General features: G+C 32.5%; 1 protein-coding gene across 1 annotated transcript in view; it reads right to left on the bottom strand.

Moving 5' to 3' along the window:
- Positions 1-3,571: 3,571 nt before the first annotated feature.
- LOC114337044 (tubulin alpha chain-like) overlaps positions 3,572-21,866 on the bottom strand; it is a 52,322-nt gene continuing 34,027 nt past the window's right edge. The window contains exon 4 of the mRNA XM_028287431.2: positions 3,572-4,065. Within this exon, the coding sequence (XP_028143232.1) occupies positions 3,680-4,065 (386 nt within the window). The 3' untranslated portion in view covers positions 3,572-3,679. The remainder of the gene's footprint in view (positions 4,066-21,866) is intronic.

The following is a 21,866-nucleotide window of genomic DNA, read 5'->3' as shown; positions in this document are numbered from 1 at the left end:
GTCATTTGACATATTCTACATGTTCCACTCATTAAAACGCCCATTTGGTGATAAATAGCAGTCTGATTTTTGCATGAGAGTTTAATCTCTGTTCGGAGAGTTTAAATCTGTTCTGTCGGTCAAAATACATGTACCGTTTTCGTGGTCTGACCGTTCCAAATTTTTAACCTCTTCCACAATTAAAACTTCCCCTGTTCCAGTGGTCCCATATACCAAAGTTTGTCCGACTAGACACCCTTAAGCTATTAACAAATTTTCAGCTTGCTATTAATCAACTTTTTTTTCTTACGCGGGATCCAGACCTAAAACTTTTTATTTATTCTAAGGGACTTTCAGCCCTCGATAATAATTTAGTCTTTCATTCTGCGTTTAAATTTTTTAAAAATATTTATTAGTTTTTTCAGGATTTGAAAAAAATTGACTCCATGTCCGTGGGGATATTTTCCAAATCGAACATTCGCTATCTTTGTCATACAACGTACTGAGTCAAATAGAATATGATGACAAGACAGTGAGAGTCTTAAATATTTGACACGGCATCGGAAATATTTTGAGTTGATTAACCTTTGTCGAGCGGCATAATTTTACACCGTTAAGAGGAAACAGTAGCGATCAACAGGTAGCGAAAACGCGTTCCAAGATTGCGGCTGTAATTTTGAATATTTTTTCTAGATATTTGGCACACTTACTCGTAATATAATAAAGAATGGCGGTACAGAGCCCAATTTGAAAAACATATTAATATATTGAAATTACTAAGTAATTAAATACAATATTAAAAAAACGAGCCTGTACCGCCATTAAGAAGAACAAAAAAATACACTTTCTTCAAATAAACTTTTTTATCCGATGCCTAGATTTTGTGTCATTTTGGAACTACTAAATTTTTTTATTTCATTAGTAGTTCCAAAATGACACAAAATCTAGGTATCGGATAAAAAAGTTTATTTGAAGAAAGTGTATTTTTTTGTTTTTCTTAATGGCGGTACAGGCTCGTTTTTTTAATATTGGATTTAATTACAGAGTAATTTCCACATATTAATATATTTTTCAAATTGGGCTCTGTACCGCCATTCTTTATTATATTAAGAATACGTGTGCCAAATATCTCGAAAACATATTCAAAATTATAGCCGCGATTTTGGAACGCGTTTTGGCTACCTGTTGATCGCTACTGTATCACCTTAACAGACGGCATAGGTACAATTGTACCTGTTATATATTTTCTTCAAAAATTCGTTAATCTAAAGAGAAATATCTGTTAGTTTTAAGATAATACTATTTATTACTAGCATAACTGGTAAACAAATTGTTGAATATTGCAATAAATAAATAATAATATTCGGTAATACAAACAAAGATTAGAAGTCGCTATGACGTGACCGCTTTTATCTACCGTAAATTATTGAAGTTACTTCAAAAATAAACTTAAAAATAGTGGTCGTAAACAAATTCTAGGAAGAGTAGCATTGTATTGTATGTTAATTGGAAACATAGATCTCATCCCCATTTATTTGTTTGGTGTTTGTCAATACGTGTATACCTAAAAATTATCATGAATAATAGTGATTATAGGTACATCTAGTATACCGAAATGGCTACAAAAGAGGTGTACATAGAAATAACAAAGAAAACTTGTGTGAGGTGTGGATTATAGAGTATCTGCCACTAATACATGCAGCAATGTCTTATAATTCTTTCAAGACCATGCTAAGATTTATATGATTTGTTTGATGATGTTTATGAATTCTCTTTATATTTGTTTATGTACAATTGTGTCATACAGTTAATAATAAATGAGACAGTTCAATAATTATGCTTCCCCTCCGCTTCCAGTATTTTCCCCCTTAACTCGGAGAATATTGATCGCATAAAAAAATTGTGAAAAAGAAATTGTAGAAAATTGCGTTTCCAACAATTTTAGTTCCTACCGTTTTTGTCGAAAAGTTGAAAATGGCGGAGAAATTAAGCAACAACGGTTCTCCTTTAAAACCAATATGGCCTCTATTGCAACCGCCGAATTCAGTCGAGATTTTAAATTTGCACTACTATTGATCTCCCCTAAAGGAGAGAATTTTAAAATTTGGGGCAGCTCGGAAACAAGACTCAATTCAGTAATTATGCTCCCCACCACTTTTTGCTATTTTCCTACTTAACTCGGAAAATATCAACCTCATGAAAAAAATTGTTAAAAAGAAATTGTAGGAAATCATATTTGGAACAATTTTAGTTGAAAATGGCGTAGATATTGAACAAAAACAATTGCAACGAAATCAATCCGGTCTTACTCTCGCGCCATTACCGCATACGTACCTACTACCTTAAATATTAACTTTAATGAAAGAGATCAAAATTGTGTAGAATTTAATTTTCTCTATTTTTGTGTAAGAACATTTTTGTCGCAAAACTAATAATAAACGGGATAATTTAATAATTATGCTCTAACTGTCACTATTTTCCGCCATAACTCGGAAAATATCGACGGCACAAAAAAATTGTAACAATAGAAATGATAGAAAATCGCATTTTCAACAATTTTGGTTGTTACACTTTTTGTCAAAAAGTTGAAAATGGCGTAGATATTGAGCAAAAACGATTCTCGTTTAAAATCAAGATGGCGGCTAACGCAACGGAGGAATTAAGTCGAGATTTTAAATTTACACTACTATTGAGTCCCCCTAAAGATTAGAAAAATAAAATTTGGGGCAGCTCCCATTGAAAGGTTAGGCCTATTATTCGTCTAACCCGACTGGACAAATTTTGCAATCTGTAAATACAATGTGATTCAGTGAAACGATTTGGTAACGCTGCTGACGTATACGTATACGTTTTGAATCTAGAAAGTGAGAGTGGGAAGTTTAGTCAAGTTTAGTTATCATGGAGACGTGGTCGGATGAACAACGCGCCTTGTGCTCTGAGAGCTTATTACAACAATGGTAAAAGTTTTGTGCGTGTACAACAAGCGTTTCGTTTAGACTACCATTTGCCGCCCCGCGCTGAAATTCCGTCTAACATTGCTGTTAAGATTTGGGTTAGGAACTTTGAAAGTAATAGTTCAACATGACAGAAAAGAGGTGGCAGTGTCAGAACTGCTTGCACACTACAGAATATTGGAGCGGTGCGAAATTCATTACTCGGAGTCATCGCCGGGATCTTCGAAGACTTGCGTCTAATGAATTTCGCACCGCTTCAATCTTCTATGGTGTGCGAGTAGTTCTGACACTGCCACTTCTTTTATGTGATGTTGAACCACTACTTTTAGAGTTCCTAACCCAAGTCTTAATAGCCATGTTAGACGGAACTGCAGCGCGGAGCGGCAAATGGTAGTCTAAACGAAACGCTTGTTGTACACGCACAAAACTTTTTTCCACCATTTCTGTAATAACTTTCACCCTACCACGTCTCCACGGTAAGTAAACTTCCCACTCTCCTGACTCACAACGTTTACGTCGAAAGCCCGCGGATCCTCTATTTTATCGTCAGCAACGTTGCCAAATCGTACCGGTTCACTGAATCACCTTGTATAATACTTTTATTTTTTATAAAAATCCGCAAAATGTAAAAGACAGAATACTTAATAGAGTTTTAATGTGTTAAAGTTACTTTTGTTTTCTTTCGATTTATTTTTTTTTGCTTTTTATGCCATTTCCACGTATGTACGCCGTAGGCTGATTTTATTTTAACTCTCAACTTCTCTATAATCCATAATCAAGCATTTCACATCTTCTTTTGCATCTCTGAACTCTTCCTCTTCCATGCCTTCTCCAACGTAGTGGTGTATGAACGCCCTTTTCGCCAACATCAAATTAAATTTTCTAAGAATTCGTTCCCAGGCACTTTTGACGGCAGTGTTATTTGACAGCATAGTGACAGCTCTGTGGACTTTTGCCAAATCACCTCCGGGAACAGCTACAGGCGGCATGTAGTTTATTCCAACTTTGAAGCCAGTTGGGCTCCAGTCAACGAATTGTATTGATCGATGAGATTTTATATTAGTTATTGCATTGTTGACATCGGTTGGAGAAACATCACCACGATACAGAAGACAGCAGGATATGTATTTGCCTAAAACAGTAAATTCGGTTAGAAAAGTTGTTTAAGCAGTTATACACAAAACGATTTAGGTTCAGGTTAGGGATGGCGGTTTTTGACAAAACACCGATTTTCGGTTATACCGGTTTTTTTTTTTGCTTACGGTTTAACCTGGCGGTTATAACCGGCCAAAAAAAACAGGTTTTTGGAAAAACCGGTTTTCGATTTTTGAAGTTATACTTCTTTACGCGCGATATGAGGGTGAATTTTTATATGTTAAAACCTACGATCCCGGCGCATGCGCATTATAACTTTGTTCTGATTGGATGTTCAAATGACATGTCAAAAATTATCCAATATGGCAGCTGTAGCGCTGCTGTGGTTTGGACGGTTGACGGTTTGGTTATGTATGGTTGTTGCGTTTTAAAATTTGTGGGAAGAGAAACAACAAAGGTTAGTTAATAGTTATACTGCCTTTTTAAATAGTTTTCATATTATATTTTTGAAGTTATACTTCAAAATGTTTTAATTTATATATGTATCAGTCCAGAAAAGGTGTGGAAAGAATATATTAGTGTTTTGAAATATATTTTTCTACAAACGTGTTAAAAATGCAATTTTTAGAACTCCATAGGAGCGTTAAAAATGCTACTTTAAGGCACTAGTGCTTTAAAATTTTTAAGGCACTGCAGTTAAAAGTGAATTGTCAAATTGTGAAACGTCAAAATATTTATATTTCAATTATTATAATTAATATTAATAATACAACTTGCGCAATTTGAAAAAGGTGGTTTAAAAGGTTTTTTATTATAATTTTGTGTCTTTGGATTTGTCTTCCTTGGGCGTAAAATAATAAAACATCTATTTTTATATTTCACTTGTCACCGTGATGTATAATTATGTATATCTGAAAGGTAATTTTGTTAGGCATTTTTGGTAATTATTGTTAATTTTTTGTATTGTAACTGTTAAGTAGGTATATTTATTTCGTTGAAATTATATTATAATAGAAGTATAACTTCTTACGTGCGTACAAAGTATACAGACACATTCTTTTTTAATCCAATAGGTTACAAAGTTACATTTACAATACACTTTAGTTTGCGATACTCCATTCGACTCGATATCAATATGATCAAAATTAGTACCATCGAAAGAACGTGTCTTACTTTTAACACGTTTGTCTATTTGTAGAATAGGTACATTTTAACTCATTTAATACTTCCTGTATGAGTGTATCGTTTTGAAAACGTAGGGAAATTCTTGGAGATTCGTATTCGTAATCAGTAATTCGATATTCATAGTCATAGCATTATTTTTGGTAATAAGAAAAAGTCATTCACCCACTTTCAATGTCAAGAGTTAAGTGTGAAAAATAGATGATGTTTGCGTCTAATTCAACCAGATCACTTCTTATGTAAATATTATGATTACAAATACCTTTTCAAGGAAATATTATAATAAAACTTAATAATTGTTTCTGGCTGATGTGAGATTACACTTTCAGTTTGCTTCTGTATTTTATAAAATAAAATAAAATTTGAATTATGGTTTTGTTTGGAATAATTACTTGAGAATAATAATTATAACTGGGATCCAAAATAATACCTAACCTAATCCTAATCACCGTGGAAACCTAATAACCGGTTTTTACTTTAAAAATAAAAAACCGGTTATAACCGGGACAAAAAACAACCGGTAAAACCGGTTATTGCGAAGTAAAAAAACCGGTTTTAGGTTTAAACCGGTAGGTTTTTCCCATCCCTAGTTCAGGTGTAAATCTTAAAAAGGTCTATGACACAGTTCCTGGACAAGAGCAAGGGAGATGTATCAGAGACAAAGGGGTTTCTAAAAAGTAAGTAAGTCTCCTGAAGAATATGTATGGGGGAGCGTACATCAAGACCAAAGTAAGGATTTGTGTCGGATTGACAGAAAGTTTTCCAGTGACGGTTGGTTTACATCAAGGCTTTTCACTGAGTGCCTACCTGTTTATTCTTGTGATGGATATACTGAGAAAGAAGGTAAGGACGTAGGGTCCTTTGTCAATGGTATTTTGTGATGATATGATGTTCGTAGAAGAGGAGATCAAAAAAATGTTGGATGAAAAGTTTTAAGGTCGGAGAAGGGCTATTGAAGAGGGAGAATTTGAGGTTACCAGGTCGAAATTGGTTGGGAGGAGCAGGAATGTTTAAGGGCATCGAATTGCTTGGAAAAAAACTAGGACGAGTAGAACAATTTAAATAATTTGAATCCTACATAACGAAAAATGGAAAACTAGAGAATTGACGACAGAATACATACTGGTTGGTTTAACTGGAAGAGAATGAGCGGTGCATTCTGTGATTGAAAAATTGGGGAACGGTTGAAAGAAAAGATATACGAGAGTTTGGTGAGGCCTACGATGGGGCTTGTAAGGAAAATTCAAGAAAAGAAGATGAAGGTAAGTAGCTGAAATAAAAATGTTACGGTGAACGTTGGATGAGACTAGAAGGAACAGCAATCAGGAATGCTTTGATTAAAGAAATAGCCAGGGTGACCACAGTTTTGAAAAAGATTCAAGAACGGAGACTACAATATTAAACGGAGAATACAATGATTACGCCAGAAGTAGAACAAGAAGCTGTCATAAGAATAAATAATTTAAACACCAATAAAATAAAAATCAAAAGAGGCGTTAGACAGGGCTGTGTCTTGTCGCCATCACTGTTTAATGCATACTCCGAAGAAATATTCAAAAAAGCATTAGAAGATGAAGTAGCAGGCATAAAAATAAATGGCTTACCCATATGTGAAATTAGATACGCCGATGACACAATTTTAATAGCAGAAACTATTACAGATCTACAAAGAATTTTAGATATTTTAGATAAGGTTGTTGCAACGCGTGAAGAATTTGGTCTGTCACTAAACATAGAGAAAACGAAATTCATGGTTATGTCAAAGAAAAATATTAGAAACATAAATCTACACGTAAATAATAAGACGATGTAACGACTTCAGAATTATAACTATTTAGGGACAAACATTAGTGAAACAAACGATTATACCAAAAAAATCCGAATTAGAATAGAAAAGGCTAGAATTGCATTGACTAATATGAAACAAATATTATGTAGTAGAGACCTCAGCCTAAATCTTAGAAAGCGAGTACTAACATGTTATGTATTTTCTGTTCTTTTGTATGGTGTGGGGACATGGACTCTCAATAAACAATGCCTCAATAGATTTGAAGCATTTGAGATCTGTACGTATCGAAGAATGCTGAGAATCTCCTGGACAGACAGAATAACCAATGAGGAAGTACTAAGGAGAATACAGAACAGCAGGGAGATACTGGATTCTATCAAAATAAGAAAACTTCAATAGTTGGGTCATATAACACGTGGTGACAGATATGAACTCCTAAAATTAGTTACGCAGGGAAAGATTCAAGGACGGCGCAGCATAGGTAGGAGAAAAATGTCCTGGCTGGGAAATCTCAGAGAATGGTTTGGATGCAGCTCAACTGAACTCTTTCGGGCTGTAGTGTCAAAAGTGAGAATAGCAATGATGATTGCCAACTTTCGTCGCGAAGATGGCACGTAAGGAACAAGAGGTAAAAACGAAAACTAAGTGGGATGAATGATAGAGCTTTTAAAAGTTGATTAAAAGAGAGATAGATGAAGAGAGAGAGAGAGATATATTGGTATGCGAAAGGCAACGGAAAATCAATGCATAACAATTTTCAAAAATATCATTATTGAGAGAAAGGAACAAAAATCGGCTTAGGTCGATGCTCAATTGCATCTTTTTAAGCCACGTGCACGTTGCGAGCAAGCTGCGTGCGAGCGCTGGCGGTTCAGCAGTACATGAGTTGTAATTAGGCGTTGCACACTCGAGCTGAGACGCGAGGTGCAAGCTGCTTGCAAGTGACTTGCAAGCCGCGTGGACCGAGAGCACGCCAGTTTCTGTTACGCCGCCACGTGTACGCGACTTGCAAACAAGTTGGAGGCTTGGGAGTCTGTGCTAGGCAATCAGTGAGTACAAGTTGACCGAGCGATGGATTTCAACGTAGATATAGAGCTGTTTATTTCTGCTGTTAAAAACCACTCAAATGTGTATAAAACACGCAAGTGTGCCTTAGTCCCGGACAGTACTTGAATGGGCAAGGACTTCTAAGAATCCCTGGGCTCAAAATAGTGAATACAGCAATTGATACTGGTAGGTACCTGAACTGTTAACAGCCACTGATGTAACTTTTTGAAAGAGGTAGATACGTTCTCTTAATCGTATATAAGTTACTAAAGTAGCTGAGAACGACCACTGATTAGATGGACCGACGAAGTAAGGTAGCCGGAAAGAAGTGCCTAGTGTAAAGAACATTAGAAAAACTGAGACAAGCCCTTGTCCAGCAGTGGACGCGATTGTCTGAATGATTATCCTATACAGATATGATTTGTTGCCATTTGCGATGGACGTTATTTACTTCTCTCAGGAATTATTCCTCTGATTTCTTTCCGAGAGTTTATTAATAGGGAGGATGTAAGTACTGCTTTAGGCTGCTTGCTGGATGTGTTTGGTGAAAAATTCAACTTCTGCATCTAATTGATATTTAGTTTTCAAAGGGTACGAAATCTTCTTTTTTCTTTCGGTATTGTCTCCAATAAAGAGGCCGGTAATCTTCACAGCTTTTTTCACTTTTGAGATTGCAGCTCTGAACAAGTATAGGGAACTGCAATTATACCACTTTCTCTGATTGTTGAGCCAGGAAATGCGTCTTCTTCCAATACTTCGTTTTCCCTATATTTTTCCCTGCATTTAGACCCGGCAGTATCGTCGAAAAATAAGATTGTTTTGCCTTCGCATTGCAATTGAATAAAACTGGTATATATTTTTATTGTATTATTCTTTAGTCTTTTTTGTCAATGTGTTTATTTTTAAGCAACTGTATAAGACGGTTGTGTCGGACCTTATCGAACGCCTTATTGTAATCAATAAAACAAACATAGAGTGGTTCTTTTACATCAGTGGCGACGCGTGACTTTTTCTATAGTGTTACCAAAACCAGATGCAAAAAATCTTATATTAATTGTGAGATAAAAAGAAATAAAACTAGCAGAGTTGTTAAATTTAGCGATAGTAACATATAAATTGACATTATATTGATTGTTTCCCACCTTTAGACGTATCAGAGAAGTATCTCAACTAAAACTGCCACTGTGACAGTTAGTCTGGGCTGATTATCGGAGAATAGGCCATTTTTGGGAAAAGTTATTTACCAGCAATTTTATTGCTGGAATCGCATCTTATGATTGTATATATTCCCCGAAAAAAGCGGGTTTTTCCAACAAAATCTTTAATATTCAACTAAACTTTTAGATAAGTAGTTGTCAATCAATAATTAAATAACTTGGTAACATCAAAGCCCTTTCCGTATGTATTATAATTCCAGAAGTCGATGGAAATTAAATGAACAGTTTAGCAACAATTGAAAGGTTAATTAAAAATTTACGGTCGCTATAATAACGACAATAATTATGATGCATAAGAATAACCACGATTTTTTCATAAAAAGACACTATACCTATCTAATGTACTTTACAGAATTGAAATTGGACTATTTAAGCGGCCTCAGGAATATTTTAAAATTATAAACAATTTTTGGCTTATAAACAAATAGAATATCTCGGGAAATATTCAACTACATTAAATTATGAAAACGGTGTTCGAAAGAGAGCGGCAGGACGCTTCTTTTAAAAGAAAATACGTTTAATTATGACAAGTGGTTCCTGAGATACAACCGCTTAAAGTTGACCGAAATTTACGACAAAGATAAATATAAACAACAGGATCATAATTTTCAAATCATCACCTTTTTATTTTTGTCCTCTTTCTCCACACCAATTTTCATATCTTTAAAATCCTCATAACATATATTATTATAATAAAAACTATCGATAATACGTGTGCAAATTGCCAAAAATAGCAAAATTCCAATCAAAAATTAGGTTGGAGAAAATGTAACCGTCAAAGTTCAAAATCGGTATACGTTAAAAAAAATGCGTTTTCTCGGCTTCCCATGGAGCAATTTCCTTTATTCTTTTTTTGTTCCCAAGTAACTCGAGTAGAGCCATCGAACTAACGCATTGTTAAATGTCAAACTTGCTTTTGTTTTGTTATAATAAATTAATTTATTTATTATAACACAATATTTTAATTTGTTTCAATAAAAATTGTTTAAATAATTATACAGCTTTCAAATGAGAATATTTATGTTTTTAACTTTAAAAGGTACACTTGTAGTAAGTTTATCTAAAAAAAGCCTACAACTGGGAAAAATATGTAATTTTCTGTTCTTATAAATAAATTAATCTATTATAACAAAACAAAAGCAAGTTTGACATCTAATAATGCTTTAGTTCGATGGCTCTACTCGAGTTATTAGGGAACAAAAAAAGAATGAAGGAAATTGCTCCATGGGAAGCCGAGAAAATGCATTTTGTTAACGTATACCGATTTTGAACTTTGAGGGTTACATTTTCTCCAACCTAATTTTTGATTGGAATTTTGCTATTTTTGGCAATTTTCACACGTATTATCGATAGTTTTTATTATAATAATATATGTTATGCGGATTTTAAAGATATGAAAATTGGTGTGGAGAAAGAGGACAAAAATAAAAAGGTGATGGTTTGAAAATTATGATCCTATTGTTTATATCTTTGCCGTAAATTCCGGTCAACTTAGACTGGTTGTATCTCAGGAACCACTCGTCATAATTAAATGTTTTTTCTTCTAGAAGAGGTGTCCTACTGTTGTCTTTCGAATACCGTTTTCAAAATTTAATTTAGTTTAATATTTCCTGAGATATTCTATTTGTTTTTAAACCAAAAAATTGTTTATAATTTTAAAATATTCCCGAGGCCGCATATATAGTCCAATTTCAATTCTGTAAAATACGTTAGATAGGTATAGTGCCTTTTTATGAAAAAATCATAGTTATTCTTATGCAATATAATTATTGTCGTTATTATAACGACCATAAATTTTTAATTAACATTTTAATTGTTGCTAAACTGTTCATTCAATTTCCATAGACTTCTGGAATTATAATATATACGGAAAGGGCTTTTAAGTTACCAAGTTATTTAATTATTGATTAACAACTACTTATCTAAAAGTTTAGTTGAATATTAAAGATTTTGTTGGAAAAACCCGTTTTTTCCGGGAAAAGTTTTCGTCGAAGTAAGTCGGAAAAAACACGTCTCTATGCAGAATTTAATTGCGGTGAATTTTTATTTGAGTGTTTTTGGTCTAAAGTTAAAATCTTTAGAGTTATAGAGCAAAAATTGAAAAAAACACGATTTTCGGGCGCCATTTTGTTTATAAAAAAGTAGCACACTATCTGCGGACTTTGCATATATATTGTTGTGATCTTGATTATTGATATGAGATAATATTTTTATATGTCATTTAATTTAATCAATGCATTAATAATAATCCAATTAATTTACCAGATCACATATCAATATGTTTTCAATCTCAGGGCTTTTTATAAAATTAATTACTTACATACGTGGCTTCTAAGTATTTCTTAATGGTTCCTAATCGGGATAGGAAAGAAAAGAGTAAAATAATAACACATATGGGTTACAATTGTAATCAAAATATTGTTTATTTTATTTAAATGGCAATCACTGCTTAATATTTGCTATATCTTATTTTTCTTAAACATAACATTTACACATGGGAATCTTATTTTCTTTTGATTTCCAATTGAAAGTTTTTATTAACATTTAACTATTATGATTTATTAGCAACAATTCTATTTAAGTTTGATGAAGCTTTTCTGATATTATTGATTATGTTTCTTCAATTTTAAATGTGGTATTTACTACGAAAAACCCATACATTCATGTCCAAACAAATGAGACTGACCTTTTTCTGGTGCACTGAGAATGTCTTCACACAAGACCCGTTTCCTGCTATCCTTGGCTGCAATCCAAACCTCGTCCTGGCTTCCAGTAATGTTCTCCTCTGAAACTAGCTCGTATAGCTCTCGTTTCCTGCTTCTGTCGTGATGCTGTGTTCTACCTTTTTCGAAACTGCAATCAGCTACCGGGAACTCTTGGCTCAAGGAGGTTCTTTTACTCTCAACCTGGCCTACCTCTCGTTCTACGATAGATACTTCACACTCACGGAACTACACAGGCTTTCTCACTCTCCGTACACTACCGTCTACTACTCGACTTCACTTCTCGACAGCTCAAAACATTCTGCTCTCTATTTCTCATTCATTCCCCTACTTTCTAAATATCCCTTCCAGATTCACAAATCAAAATTCCACCACCAACTCTCATTCGCAGTATTCCTCAAAACCAATTTTTAAACTTTCTAAATATGCTTAATGGATTTCCAAAAAAAATAGTTAATTCCCATTCTAAAATTACTTTCTACTAATTACAAAATTTAATGATCTATTATCTACTTTCACTAAGTCTTCTTTAGCATCGGCTAATGATTGAACCTTCCGCGAACAACGATAATGACCTATTATCGATTTCACTTTAGTTTTATTTTAAGCGCATTGTTCCGAGTATCGTTTAATCACTTCTTAAAATTAAATATAACAATTTGTTGTATACAGGTTGTTCTAAATTTATATGCCCGTGGTTGAGAAAATTGAAAATATTTTATATTAAATTGAATTCTGTTTATAATTATCTAATTTTAATTTTCATATCCAATAGAAATATAACAAATCCCCGCCTTGTATTCGATAAAATTTATCTGCATTTTTAAATAAATTTTCTCGAGGGCAAAACCAACTCCCTGTATATTTCCTTACTTTAATCTACGTCTTATACCCCTTCTTCTTGTATTACTCTAATTAGTCCCACCTGTAGAGTAATTGTTTCCTTATTTTCAGTGTCCTCATCCTGTGTTAGAGTGTCGGCTATTATGTTGTCTTTCCCTTTTTCCCATATCAATCTTCTGTCTTTTTCCTCAGATTTTTCACACATGTTTACCGTGCATTCTGCATCCTCGTTTGCATATACCTCCTCTTCAAATACCACTGTTTCAATCATATTTTTTTCACTTTCATTTTTTTGCTTTATTTCTTCTTCTCCTGAGCTCGTCTCTTCTTTTGAGGAATCCCAGGTTTCCTTTGTTTCTGATACTCTCAAATTTTCTTCTTCTGGGCTCAACTCTTCTTTTGAGGAGCCACAGGTTTCATTTTCTTTTATCTTTTTCTGACCTTTTCTCCTTTTTTTTCTTTGTCCTTGCTTCGCTGCCAAATTCATTTCCACTGTTTGTTCTTTACCTGATTCGTCCGTATTTTGTTTCTCATGTTCCTTGTCCTGTTCTTTTTCTTCTTCTTCTGTTAGTTTCATCGTATTATTTTTAAAATCTATCACTACATGTTTTTCTGCCAATTCGTCAACTCCTACTATCATGTCATGTGACATGTTTGGCATTATTACACATTGTAGTGCATACATTTTCTTACCCAGTCGTACCATTACTCGTATGCCTTCATTTATAGTTGCCAATGTCCGTTTGTTTGCGCCCACTAAATTTACCCTAGGTATTTTGTAAATTAAATTTGTTAAGTTAACTTCTTCTATTAGTTTTCTGTTGACCAATGTTATTTCAGATCCAGTGTCTATCATAATTTTAATTGGTTTCTCGTTGATAAATCCATCCACAAATTTTAAATTAACTCCATTTTTCTTTTCGTTGTTTCCTGCCAATTTAATAAACTCCTTGGGGTGACAAAAGATTCCTGTTTGATTTTTGGTTTTTAGTGAGCGCCGTCGTGAAAAGACGCCGGTTGCTCATCGTTGTTTATATTTTCGTCATAATGTCTCTCTCCGTCATATTCATCTGTCTGGGTATTATTTACTTCTCTTCTATTTTCTCTTGGTCTGTCGGATCTGTTTCGGTTTTCTCGATATCCCTGTTCATTTTGTCTACCATTATTTCTGTTTTCTTGATTTGAGCGTGTGGTGGTTCTATTCTGGTATTCTCGATTTCTGTCCTCATTCCATTGCCTATTTCTTTGTTCATAATTTCCTCTTCCGTTGTCTCTATTTTCGTTTTCCCTTCTGGGATTAAAATCTCGTCTTGTATAGTCCCTCCTATTTTGATTTCTATCTCTGTACTCTTGTGTTTCTCGGGGCCTGTAATCTTCTCGCGACCTTCTTGATTTTCTTTCTCTTAGACGTGATTCTCTTATTTGTAGGAATTGGCATAAACTATCTATGTCTTTGTAGTTTTGCAATGTGATATGGTCTTCCAGCGTTTCCTCGAAATGTCTTGCAATCAGTTCGACTAATTGTTCCGATGAGTAATTATATTGTAAATGTTTTGCATTATTGTAAATTTGCAAAGCATATGTCCTTTCTGATACACCCATCCTATCATTGTATTTCCCATTTTGCAATTCCTTGTTAATTTCCAATTGTTGGACTTTTCCCCAGAAATAATTCAAAAATTTTTGTTCAAATTGTTGCCAATTGCCGAATTCTTCTTCTTTGCTATCGAACCATAGGCTTGCTTCATATTTGAGATGGTTTCTGATAGTTTCTTTTGCTGTTTCGAAATTTCCGATGTGCTGTATTTTCTTTTTCAGGCTATTTATGAACGGCACTGGGTGTAATCTTCTTACATCCCCGCCAAACCTTATCTTCACGTCATCTGTGCTATGTATAACCATTTCTCTTCTTTCTCCGACATTTTGTTGGGTATTGATTTCCGCAATCTTTCTTTCCACTTCTTCTATGTCTGCTTGAATAGCGTTTTGCAACTTGTTTTCCAAACTTTCCATTTCTTTTTTCTGGCAATTCGTTATCTCCTTTATTTTATTTTGAATTTTCATTTCTTGTTCTTTCATCTCGTTTTTCATTGTTGTTAAACATCCTTTTACTTCCTTTTCTATGCGTTCCTCCATTTTCTTGTTGTTCTCTTCTATTGCTTGTTTCATTTTTTGTTGTGTTTCATCCATTTTTTTATCCAATTTTTGTTGTGTTTCATCCATTTTTTGTTGTGTTTCATCCATTTTCTGTTGTGTTTCATCCATTTTTTGATCCAATTTTTGTTGTGTTTCATCCATTTTTCGTTGTGTTTCCTCCATTTTTTGATCCATTTTTTGTTGTGATTCATCCATTTTTTGATCCACTTTATCCATTTTCTTTGATGTTTCTTCCTGATTTTTATCCATTTTTTGTTCTATTCTTTGTGACTGGAGTTGCATCATTTGTAATAATTTATCTATTCCTGATAATTCTTGCTGTTCTGATGCCATGATTGTCGTGTCTAAAATATCTTCTTGGTCTGAATTATTCTCTTGATTTGAATGTTCTTTTTGTTTTTTGTTGTCTTTGCTTTGGCTTCTTGTCACAGACATTTGTTTTCAAGAAGTACTGTCCCCGCCAAATATGAAATTTTACTAGTATGTTACCAAGACGACTTTTTCTCACCCAAATATTATAAATTGTCAATAAATATATCAAATGTAAATATCGTAAAAATAAAATATTAAATCAGTTATGTAAAATTTGTACCTAAAGAGATCTAAAATTTTATGTTATCAAATGTAAGTATCTCACTTTTTACCACAGGCATATAAATTTTCAAATACCGGCTTTACTCTTTCTATCCTTCAAATTTGCCACTAGAAATACTTAACAATGCTTTCCACGTTGGACGACAGTTGTTGTGATCTTGATTATTGATATGAGATAATATTTTTATATGTCATTTAATTTAATCAATGCATTAATAATAATCTAATTAATTTACCAGATCACATATCAATATGTTTTCAATCTCAGGGCTTTTTATAAAATTAATTACTTACATACGTGGCTTCTAAGTATTTCTTAATGGTTCCTAATCGGGATAGGAAAGAAAAGAGTAAAATAATAACACATATGGGTTACAATTGTAATCAAAATATTGTTTATTTTATTTAAATGGCAATCACTGCTTAATATTTGCTATATCTTATTTTTCTTAAACATAACATTTACACATGGGAATCTTATTTTCTTTTGATTTCCAATTGAAAGTTTTTATTAACATTTAACTATTATGATTTATTAGCAACAATTCTATTTAAGTTTGATGAAGCTTTTCTGATATTATTGATTATGTTTCTTCAATTTTAAATGTGGTATTTACTACGAAAAACCCATACATTCATGTCCAAACAAATGAGACTGACCTTTTTCTGGTGCACTGAGAATGTCTTCACACAAGACCCGTTTCCTGCTATCCTTGGCTGCAATCCAAACCTCGTCCTGGCTTCCAGTAATGTTCTCCTCTGAAACTAGCTCGTATAGCTCTCGTTTCCTGCTTCTGTCGTGATGCTGTGTTCTACCTTTTTCGAAACTGCAATCAGCTACCGGGAACTCTTGGCTCAAGGAGGTTCTTTTACTCTCAACCTGGCCTACCTCTCGTTCTACGATAGATACTTCACACTCACGGAACTACACAGGCTTTCTCACTCTCCGTACACTACCGTCTACTACTCGACTTCACTTCTCGACAGCTCAAAACATTCTGCTCTCTATTTCTCATTCATTCCCCTACTTTCTAAATATCCCTTCCAGATTCACAAATCAAAATTCCACCACCAACTCTCATTCGCAGTATTCCTCAAAACCAATTTTTAAACTTTCTAAATATGCTTAATGGATTTCCAAAAAAAATAGTTAATTCCCATTCTAAAATTACTTTCTACTAATTACAAAATTTAATGATCTATTATCTACTTTCACTAAGTCTTCTTTAGCATCGGCTAATGATTGAACCTTCCGCGAACAACGATAATGACCTATTATCGATTTCACTTTAGTTTTATTTTAAGCGCATTGTTCCGAGTATCGTTTAATCACTTCTTAAAATTAAATATAACAATTTGTTGTATACAGGTTGTTCTAAATTTATATGCCCGTGGTTGAGAAAATTGAAAATATTTTATATTAAATTGAATTCTGTTTATAATTATCTAATTTTAATTTTCATATCCAATAGAAATATAACAATATATATATATATTATTAATACATACAATAATAATATTCGATTCCAGCAATCAGATTGCTGGTAAATAACTTTTCCTTGTATTTTGCTAATTAGCCCAGAGTAAGTGGCATTTCTCAAATTCGTTCGATACGTCTAAAGGTGGGAAACAATCAATATAATGTCAATATACAGGGTGTCTGCGTAACTTGGAACCATATGGGAAACTTTTTTAATATCAATTTTACGAAGAAAAGCCATTCTTTATAAAGTGCTCTGCATAGTCTAAAACCTAAGATGCAATCATCAGATATCCAATTTTGTCAACAGTATACGAGGTATGTCAAAAAATATGAATTTTGCTCAAGAGCAAACTACCTTTATATTTCAAAATATCAAAAAATTTTATTATAAAAAGTTATTTGTAATTAAAAACCATATTCAAGTATGCAATGACAGCCTTCTACTTAAAAAAAAATTCTGAAATTTTCCTAAATTACCGATTCCGAACATCATTTTTATTTATTAGACATGTAATAACCCTTTTATTAATAATTTTAGGAAAAAAAGTTATTCTTTATAAAAATCTGTGCATGGTCTAAACCTCAAGATGCAACCATCAGTATCCAAGTTTGTTAATTTTATACGAGGTGTGTCAAATAATAGTATCGTTCGCGGTACCTGTTCCGTACTTGTCCAGGATTACTTCGCATGCGCACTTTAAAAAATAGCGTTCTTTTTATTAAAGTGCGCATGCGATTTTTAAAGTGCGCATGCGAAGTAATCCTGGACAAGTACGGAACAGGTACCGCGAACGATACTAATATGAATTTAGAAAGAATTTAAAAAGAATTCTTTTTAAATTCATATTATTTGACAAACCTCGTATAAAATTAACAAACTTGGATAACTGATCGTTGCATCTTGAGGTTTAGACCATGCACAGATTTTTATGAAGAATAACTTTTTTTCCTAAAATGATTAATAAAAGAGGTATTACATGTCTAATAAATAAAAATGATGTTCGGAATCGGTAATTTAGGAAAATTTCAGAAATTTTTTTTTCAAGTAGAAGGCTATTATTGCATATTTGAATATGGTTTTTAATTACAAATAACTTTTCATAATAATTTTTTTTGATATATTGAAATATAAAGGTAGTTTGCTCTTGAGCGAAATTCATATTTTTTGACATACCTCGTATAATGTTGACAAAATTTGATATCTGATGATTGCATCTTAGGTTTTAGACTATGCAGAGCACTTTATAAAGAATGACTTTTTTCGTAAAATTGATATTAAAAAAGTTTCCCATATGGTTCCAAGTTACGCAGACACCCTGTATAAGTTACTATCGCTAAATTTAACACCTCCACTAGGTTCATCTCTTTTTATCTCACAACTTAATATGTTTTCCATCTTTTGGGTTATTTTGCCGGGTATTAGTGCGCTCACCACTGTGTAGCTTCAATAATATAATTTTGTATATCACTTGAAACTCTCGAAAAAACAGTTGATGTTTCTAGGTATTGGCAAAGTTTTTGATCTTTTCTGGCAATTAATGTTAACAATTTCCTGTAATTGCCTCGATTGTCAGAGTCGTCGCCCTCAAAATGACAACGAAACGCTAATTCTTGTTTGGCGAAAAAACATACGGTATCTATTATAAGTGTGCTAAGGATATACCTATCTATTTTTTTAACAAACTCATTATGTTTAGCAATATTTGATTTAAAAGCTTGGTTAAGAGAACTTTCGATTCTTGTTTTGCCAAACTGAATCAAATTGGGTATACATCTTACATGTAGGTAACGGAGAAATTTCATGTCTCCTTTTTAAAACTCTAAAACTATGTAAATCGTGAACCTGGTCCACCCATTTTTCTGTAGAAACCAGAAGACATGGCCAACAATACAGTCTATTTTTCTTGCAACCACATAACCAAGGATTTTCGCTGTACCAACTAAATTTAAAATATCGAACTACTTTTTTTGATTCCTTTTTTAAATTGTTTAAAATAGGTCTTTCATTTTCAATAACCTCATTTTTTTCTTCAAAATTATACAAGGATAATTACATTTCAAGTAGTTGATCGATTACGCAGCGACACTAATCCATGGTTAACTGCACGCACACTTTTTATAGGTACTGTAACCAAATTTAAATCTGGTAACAGGGCTATACACAGCGCGCTTACGCCCACCGTTGCTCCTTCAAAATTTTCAGACACTAGCCGGTCCCGAGCGACAGCGAGAATGTAACCATTGTAACCAGAAATGAAACTGGTAACAGAGTATAATAAAGTACAACTGAATTACATAAGCTCGCCAATATTTTCGTGTGTCTATGAGTAATTGGCTATTTACCGAATTGAGTACTATTAATTGAGTAATATAATAATATATTTCTATTGGTTAAAATATAGGTAAATGGTAATATAGGTAAATTCATCGTCATAAAATATTTATTTGTAAGATTTTTAACTGTTACCAATGGTAACAGTGGTTACATGGACGCTTCGTCAGTGCTTTACATCCATAAATCTTTGCATGAGGACGTTAAATGCAAATAATGCCTCTCGTGTACGCATGGCATTCCCAAATCCAAATTGGGTTTCGAAATATAGTTCAGAGAAATAAGGAAAAAAAATAGCCTGTTGGTGACACAACCCCCTCCAGGCCGAAACCAAATTTTTTGAGTAATATGGACATCTATAATAATAACCTATATATTTCCTGCAGCCGATTTTGATGATATACATAGTTATAAACAAATGAAGATCAAAAAACGGTAAATTTTCGCTTTTTTCGTCTATTACTAAGAAAATAGTCATTTTAAACAAATTTGAGAGTAAGAAACTCATAAACGGTATAAAAAACTTCAATATGGCGTTTGCTTAATATGTCTATCCTTATTGATTGCTTAGATAATTGCAAAATAAATCATAAATTTTGAGTTTTTATAAATATTTATAACTTATGTAAAAATTAACTTAGAACCTTATTATTACACGGAATCCTGAGACTTATGGTGCTTAATTCATACCCTAAATTTCGAAGAAATTTGTCAAATAGTTTAAAAGTTATTTAATTTGTTTATCCCAAATTTATTTTTTTGCAACACTGTAAGTCAGAAAATGATGAAGCTACAGTAATACTTTGGATAGTTTATGGAAGAAGGAAATTTACAATATTAATTTAATTAAAAAAAAATTACAAAAAATAATTATAAATATTGCAAAATTATTTTGCAAAAACATGTGAATTGAATAAATGGGGGGCTAACTTTGTCACTAATTGTCCTAGGACAGTTGTTTTTCTTGCTAAATGTGTATAAAAATTCAGTCTTTCTAAATATGAAAAAATAATTTTTCTACAGGTAACGGTTAAAAAGTTATTCTAATTGTTTATAAGTAAGCAAAAAATCGACATGTTTTTTCAAAATAATTTTACACTGTTTAAAATTTTTTTTGTCATTTATTTTTAATAATGGTAATAGTATAAATGTTCTTCTTTCATAAACTGTCCGAAGTATGATTGTAGCCTCATAATTTTCTGACTTGTAGTGTTGCAAAAAAATGAATTTGGGATAAACAAATTAAATAACTTTTAAACTATTTGACCAATTGCTTTGAAATTTAAAATATAATTTAAGTACAAGAAGTATCAGCATTCCGTGTAATAAGAAGGTTCTAAGTTAATTTTTACATAAGTTATGAATATTTTTAAAAACTCAAAATTTATGATTTATTTTGCAATTTTCTAAGCAACCAATAAGGATGGACATATTCAGCGAACGCCATATTGAAGTTTTTTATACGATTTATGAGTTTCTTACACTCAAATTTGTTTAAAGTGCTTAACTTTTTGGTAATATACGAAAAAAGCGAAAATTTAGCGTTTTTTGATCTTCATTTGTTTATAACTATGTATATCATCAAAATCGGCTGCAGGAAACATATAGGTTAATAATATTGATGTCCATACTACTCAAAAAATTTGGTTTCAGCCTGGAGGGGGATGTGTCACGAGAAAAATCTTATTTCTCTGGACTAATAATAATTAGGGACGAAATAATAACTGGTAATTTATGAATGAAATATTTGATATATTAGCAATGTAAAACCGCAACTCTTATGTAATTCGGCATACTCATTAGGCTATTACTAGACTTAGTCAAATATGCAAATAAAAACATGAAATATGCGCATAAATATGCAGTATTTTATACAAAAATATGCACGTTTATCTAGAAAATATGCATATAAAAAAATATAAGTACATATACTTAAACAACTCAGAAAGTATTATCCATTTTATTTACACACATATTTAAAATATCTTCATAATTTATAGTAATTAATAGTTTTTATTTATTTTGCAAACTAAGCTTAGGTATTTAACTATTTAAGTATTGTAACAAATAAATAATATTACTGGGAATTTTGTTTACATTAAATGATTAAATGCTGTTTAAATTTTCTTAACAAAAACTTATGGCTTCTGAGTAGGTACATATTACAATATATTTTTTAAATGAAAAAACTTCTTTCTACATCAACCGATGTTACTGGGGCATTTTTCAAATTTAAGGTAATCTTTGCTTTCACATTAAGTGTGTCCTAACTAAGAGTGTCCCACCTAGTACCTACTTGAACTAAGTACTTCAGAAAGGACCTGGTAACTATTTTCATAACAATTAAAATCAGGAATCTTGAAAATATCAATATAATATAACTGTGAAAGCAGGAAGGTCCCCCAAATATGTACAGGAGATTCTTGGTTTTTGTTTGTTTATCTAAGAAAAAATACTACGAGCCTAAATCT

This window comes from Diabrotica virgifera, chromosome 9, assembly GCF_917563875.1.
Source record: "Diabrotica virgifera virgifera chromosome 9, PGI_DIABVI_V3a".
Classification (NCBI taxonomy): Eukaryota; Metazoa; Arthropoda; class Insecta; order Coleoptera; family Chrysomelidae; genus Diabrotica; species Diabrotica virgifera.
Note: the sequence above shows the minus strand (reverse complement) of the source record. Positions and strands in the feature narration are given on the sequence as shown.